Source organism: Salminus brasiliensis, chromosome 2, assembly GCF_030463535.1.
Source record: "Salminus brasiliensis chromosome 2, fSalBra1.hap2, whole genome shotgun sequence".
NCBI lineage: Eukaryota > Metazoa > Chordata > Actinopteri > Characiformes > Bryconidae > Salminus > Salminus brasiliensis.
The window spans coordinates 17,502,858-17,509,411 of record NC_132879.1 but is presented as its reverse complement, the minus strand read 5'-3'; the positions used below and the strand labels follow the sequence as shown (position 1 = coordinate 17,509,411).

At 37.4% G+C, this 6,554-nt stretch overlaps 1 protein-coding gene across 1 annotated transcript; it reads right to left on the bottom strand.

Moving 5' to 3' along the window:
- Positions 1–1,500: 1,500 nt before the first annotated feature.
- Positions 1,501–6,136, bottom strand: thg1l (tRNA-histidine guanylyltransferase 1-like). Its single transcript, XM_072673614.1, has 6 exons — positions 5,732–6,136; positions 4,257–4,433; positions 3,843–4,012; positions 2,129–2,217; positions 1,863–1,970; positions 1,501–1,764 (listed from the first exon to the last, which is right to left on the bottom strand). Exons 1-6 carry the CDS (start codon positions 5,917–5,919, stop codon positions 1,603–1,605), a joined length of 894 nt encoding a protein of 297 aa, XP_072529715.1. The 5' UTR covers positions 5,920–6,136; the 3' UTR covers positions 1,501–1,602.
- Positions 6,137–6,554: the final 418 nt, after the last annotated feature.

Sequence of the window (6,554 nt, the reverse complement as noted above, 5' to 3'; positions counted from 1 at the left end):
TTTCCTTGTGTCCTTTCAGCATGCTTTCCAGGGTTTTCTGGGTCTTAGCTACTGGATAAAAATACAAAAAAACTGTAATGAAATTTCCCTTTCTGACGTGTGTTTAGCTCCAGTTTGGTAATCAGCTGAGGCAGTTCAGTTTGTTTTTGAGAGAGTGAACAATGGAGAGAAGATTTGGTAAATCTTCTGGTAGCTTGTAGACTAGCACCTGCAGCTCTCCTGTGGACACTGGCGCAGGAAAAAGTCACACGTTCACAAGGCCTGGTTTCTCATAGTTGCCCGTATTCCCACAACTAGAGGCTGGTGACGATGTGCTGCTCTCCAAGTCATTGTCACATATTATCGCTTACTGACTTTGACTAGGGCTTTTGCTTGTTTTGTTTGAATGGATGTAAATCTGAGGTGGACAAACATCATAAAACTTAGTTTTGTATTATGTTCATTACAGAAGCTTAATGTTGCCTGAACCATGAAAAGAGAGAACTCCTAGACGACAAACACCACGCTGAGAAGCAACACTCCTAGATGGGCACTTACTGTTACATACTGTTAGCATTTACTTTGAATACAAATATATATTTTCCCAGCTTGGAACTAACGCAATCTTATATGACTTAGGAACTTTTATGTGAGATGTATCGCAGTTCAGTTAGGGAGGCTCAGCCACCCAATGGCCAAACGTGTGTTACTTAAAAACTCCTGCAAAATGAGAGCAGTGGTCTTATAATGTCACTTAGGTACCTATTGAAATATGTACAGACCAACTGCGAGATTCATATTATGTGAAAAAGTAAGAAATGAGAATGAAAAAATGGAGATGCAAGGTTTTGAGTAATATCAGTAAAAAATATTATATATACTATTTTATATAAAAGGTCTAGGCAGAAATATTCAACACCAGACTTTAAATGACCTCTCCTAGATGTGGTAACTACCCGTAGCTAATTTATTGAACATAGGTATTCTAAATCACAGCTTTTTGAGGTTCCAAATGCTGTCTACTTTGACAGGGTTAGGCTGTTACACAACCATGAAAAATAACAAGTCACCACCAACTGTTTTGGAATGACATGTTAGAGATTGCTGACTAAACATCTGTTCCTGTCATAATTAGGAAAATTGCTGCACAGAAGCGGACATACACAGACATTCAGATAGCCAATCAGACTTTGACTGACAAATTGGAATGGTTGTGTCCAACCAAACACACAAAACACACTACAAGTGTATATGAGTAGTTCACGAGACGTTTATCAATTTGAGTCTATTGGCTTTAGATGTATGCATGGTGAGATGAGGGAACAAGCCTGTGGACACAAGTTCACAGATGTGAACCACCCAGACAAAAAGACTTGATCTAGGGAAAAGGACCAAGGAAAACAGCTTGTAATGTGACTGTAGCCATTGATACCCCAGTGTAACATGTAGGTCATATCCACGGAAAGTAATATATAAGTGGAAAATGAATAAAACAACCGTACATAAAAATGTTGTTGTTAAAACCTTTATTTAACTGAAAGTAAAAAATCAAATAAAAATAAAAGTTGAAAAGTCTGAATGGTCCACAAAAACATGTGCAGGGCAGCTTTCCTTCAAGCTCACTTAAAAGCTGTCCTCTTCTAGTATGTCTGGGTGCTCATTCCAGAACGAATCTCCAATTATGTCGCAATAATGAGCCACAACTTTCCGTCTGCTACGAGTAACCGTGACCTCTTTCTCTCCCTCTTTGGGTACAGTGACCTTTTTAGTCAAAGTTTCATCAACCTGTAGGACATCCATATAAATACCATTACTTAATCAACTACTATTAAACCAATTCAAATCAATTCAACTTAAGTAATCGAGCAGTCACTATTATTTACCTTCTCCCAGATTAAAGTAGTGCCTTTTCTGTGCAGTGGACATTCATTGTTGTAATTAATATTAAACTCAGAAAACAAAATCTCATTCTTATCTGCAGAAAAAGTGCCCTGAAAGAATAAAGAGAGAGAATTATAAAACAAATATAAGACAGCTCACAATTTTACAATTTTTCTAATATGCAAAACAGCTGTGAGGCAATGACACCCATCTTCTAGTGACTGAGTAAGATGGCAGTTAACAAAAGAAAGCTGAGCAATAATCTTACACTTAGCCTATCTTTTGCCTGAGTGTTAGAGAGTCCACCCTTTTGCACTAGTGTCCAGAAAGTTGTGTTGTACAGGTTGTTGATGTGACCTGCAGATTAAGAGAAATTATTATTTGCCGATATTTACAATCACTGAACACAAACATAAACATAAACATAGCAATTCATTGTGACATGAATACTGTATGTATATGTTGCGGCAGCAAAAATGCTGTTCAGCTCCACACAGCAGAATTGGTGCAATGGTCATTAATGTCTTATGTCTGTAAGCTGCCTGACTTTTGGTCATCACATATTTAAACATAAATATACATTTTAAATAGATGTTTTTAACATCCTCTCGTCCCTTCCACTCCTCCCTTAGACATGCATCAGACCTACTAGGGGTGGACAATATGGTAAAAACAAAAAAATTTAATATGATATTTAAAGACAATTTCCAGATACACAATATTTATTGCAACATTTTGACATACAGGCAAAATGCAAACAACTGCTATTCAAATACTCTCCCATTTGGAGTACAGTAATTTATATTAAACACCTGCTGCATTTCATCCAATTAAACAGCACTAATAACACTCTCTGTAATGCAATTGCAGTTGGTCAGTGTACTTTATGAAATTACGATTTCCATGATACACTCGCTTTTATCACAATAACAAAATTCATTACATTTTCAATACCTACATAACTCACGTGGCCACTCGCATTCACTTCAACTAATAAATGAATGGAACAGGTCTTAATATAGTTTTGGGGATTCATCTTGGGTCAAATGGAGAAGCAACACATTGGTGCAGACAGTGCAGGTCAGTGGTATAGTCAATTTCTTTAGGCTATGCTAAGCATTAAGCTATAGTTGGCTTATAAGTAGGGCTGCAACTACCCAGAATTTATGTTATTGAGTATTCTGTCAATTTTGTCATCCATTATTTGGATAAATCATACTTTTGTGTTTTTAAACAACTATATCAATAGTGTGTTATGCAACATGAAATGTCTCTTAAAATGAGACATCAATTGGCTGCTATTGTTATTCCTCTTAAAAGGTTTTTATTCAACACTGTTACTCAACATTTTTATTAGATCAAAGCTTAAAACCTTTGGCTTACTGGCTCCAGAACTAAGCCCATTTAAGCAACTTTCCTGTAAAACTTTTACATAGGATAGCCTATTTGTCCTTAGTTTGTACTTTGTTTTTTTCTCAATAAATAAGTATACAGGTACTTCATTTTCCAATCATCTCCAAAAGTAAACCCATATGCTAATTAATGTAGTCATTCATGTAGTCATAAATGAATTTGTTCATCTGTTGCATTTATTATTACTACCTTATGTATGGGAAAGACGTGTTTTGAGATGTAAGCTCTGTGTGTGTGTGTGTGTGTGTGTGTGTGTGTGTGTGTGTGTGTGTGTGTGTGTGTGTGTGTGTGTGAGGGAGATATATTCATGGCATGTCGCTTAACCCTACTGGTTTATTTGTAAGCGTGCCATTTCACACCCTAATTGTCACATATACAGATCCACACTGGCGAGGACATGCTTTGATAACTGCCTTCTCACATGAAACAATAAGATTACTGTGCAACGTAAAGATGACCATTGTTGAGTGTAAAGTGCAAATGTTGTTGTGCAGCATAATGCTGTGCAACTGAGCAATAGGTAAAATAACACTTATAAGCGAGTAATGTGAGTAAAACCTTTTACTTACAGTCAGCTTGTCTCCAGCTTAAGTAATCTCTGAGGTTGCGGTTACTAGGATATAGGACAACCCTGCCATCAAATCCTGGAGGGTAGAGCAGTGACTGTTCTCCAAAATACTCCTTCCAATAAAACACATAACTGGAGGAGAACTGAGATGCCACATGTGTCATTAATTTGCTGTGGGGACAGACAGTGAAAAGAGTCTCACTTTGATGTCGGCTACAAAGCACTGGCCACAAACCAAAGAAACACACTTCAGGAACGGGGAACAGTCCACCTCTCAACCACACAACGCAGTCCAGTCTACAGGCCTAAAGGCATCTATTCAAACTTTGGCTGCACTAACTACTTAATACTGTAAGTCAGTTCATTGGCTGAATACTGAATAGATTTACCCAAGGTGATTTAGGTTGGAGTTTACCTTGCTCTTCTTTTGAACCAGTTGGTGGATCTTTTGAAGACGAAACTGAACTCATCACTCTGACCATATGCTACAGCAATGTCCTCCAGTTCCTCCATGACTGAGCGTGCACAGCGTGACATGAGTCCTAAAGCTCTGTCATCGTTGGGCTTGGTAAATTTGTGCTGGTCAGCAAACCTGCAAGTAGTTGTTAATTATTATTATCGCTATTAAAAAAAAATCCATAATGCACTGAACATGATATCCACAAACCCTGCAGAGCTGTTTCACTCAACCAGTTTCTGATTAGACAGAAAATAAAAAATTCTATCTTAGGGAGGAATTCTAGAACAATGTGATTGTTTTAGTGTCTACTAACATACATGTGATTTGCCATTGCCACACCCACATCAGCGACAAAGTGACTGACAGATTCACAAACAAGTGGCATTTGCTTATTTATTTCTATATTATAACTAGTCAGTGAGTTGGACTACTCATGTTCTCTAAAAGGCATCACTATAGATGAGCCAAGTAGCTCATTTAAAATAATATGACCAATATGCCAGGTACCACACATGACCCTGTCCCACACACATTTAAGCCCAAAAAGCATCCTTGAGATTTGGACCATAGGTATGACAGCAGGACATAAGCTACCACTGGGTTACTGGACTTAAAAGTGCATTTCATATCTTTAACTACACCCTCCAGTCACCTGTTTCTACACCGTTACAAGAGTGAGTGGTTGCTCCGGTGTTGCTCTAGGTGGTTCCTGTGGTGCCCCACGTGGTTAGCGTAGTGTTTGTGTTATTGTGCCATAAGCGAATGCACAAACTTCTGTGTCTCATTCATTTGCATGGGGGAAAATGTCAGATCAAATATGTACAGGCCTGAATCACACTTAAATGTGTAAATTCGTTAGAAAATAAAAAAATAGGAAAAATGACTTTTAACTTGCTTTGCAACATGGAACCACAAGAAACGTCCAGTCATGTGATAAATTATTCCCCTTAGTTTTGAGGGACGCTTTCCTTAAACTGAGGGAAATTAACTTGAACAATTATTAATAATATTAATCTGAGTTTTTTTTTTTATTAACAGAGTGCATGTTTTTAGAGGGAACGATGTAATCTATATTTTTTTTCTACATTGATGATGATCCATCTGTATTATTTCTTGCTTCTTTTATTTCTATATTTTCATATTTTATTTTTAATTTAAATTTAACTTAAATGTAACTTTTATTTTATTTATTTATTTTTTTTTTTTGCACTTTTGCTTTATTTCATTAAGTTAAGGTTTAGTTTAAGTTTAAATGTAGATATTTATTGAATAGCTTTGATGTGGGCAGACTGTCAAAAAAGCATTTCACTGCAAGTTATACTGTGTATTACTATGTATGTGACAAATAAAATTTGATTTGATTTGATGTAGAAAAATAAGTGTCTCTCATCCTGTCTCAGCGTCTCTAAGTCAGCCAACTAGCTACTTACCTGTGGAAATTTCGCCCATCCAACCGCACGACGATGTAGCAGTTTCTCAAACAGGTATCATCAGTCTCGAAATCCCGCACATACTCGTATTTGCTTTTAGCCATGGCGCGAACACAGCTAGTGCTGGGCAGAGTGCGGTGACAGCTGTTCGTAATCCTCCCAAACAGCAAAGAAACTGGCCTCAACATAGAGTGTCTGGAGAGCTGTGAGAATTCAGGAGTCTACAGCAGGACGCCCTTCTTCAGGACAGGCACAGCTACGTGACGTTAAGCAGCCTGTGGCCTTTCCAGCACACTTCATTACAGACTCCACTGGTGATTGTGTTTACAGCAGCATGTCACTGATTTATCCTCCCTGAAGACATTTCAGTCTCACTCTCCGTGAAATCTGACCGAAAACACACGTGGAAGTCCGGCACTGTATTGGTCCGTCAGATCGGGCAAAACACAGCTGTAAAACAGTGGTTCCGTGTTGACTCTCTCCCTGATCCACACACCAGTTAGGTCAGTCCAGAAGGGGGCAGTTATAGACCACAAAGACAAAAACAATGTTTTAAATATAATCTTAAAATATGTATTTTTGATTATATGCAAATGTTTGAAGTTAGCCTAATAAATATCAATGCCACTAAATGACTCATCATTTGTATAAGTCAGTCAAGCTTATATATGTAACCATATCCTGAATGTAAGTGTTAAGATATGTCAAAAACATTCCAACAACTTTGTCATTTTCTTCTAAATCTAATTTCCTGTAATTATTTGGGTTTATGGCTGTTTCTGTCCTCTGTATTTATTTAAGTGTGTTTTCCTTGTTTTTACAA

Coding starts and splice junctions, on each gene's coding strand:
- thg1l (XM_072673614.1), bottom strand. CDS start 5,919: ATGTTGAGGCCAGTTTCTTTGCTGTTTGGGAGGATTACGAACAGCTGT. Junction 4,013..4,256: donor TGGTTCAAAAGAAGAGCAAG/GTAAACTCCAAC, acceptor CTGTCCCCACAG/CAAATTAATGACACATGTGG. Junction 1,765..1,862: donor CTACTTTAATCTGGGAGAAG/GTAAATAATAGT, acceptor GATGTCCTACAG/GTTGATGAAACTTTGACTAA.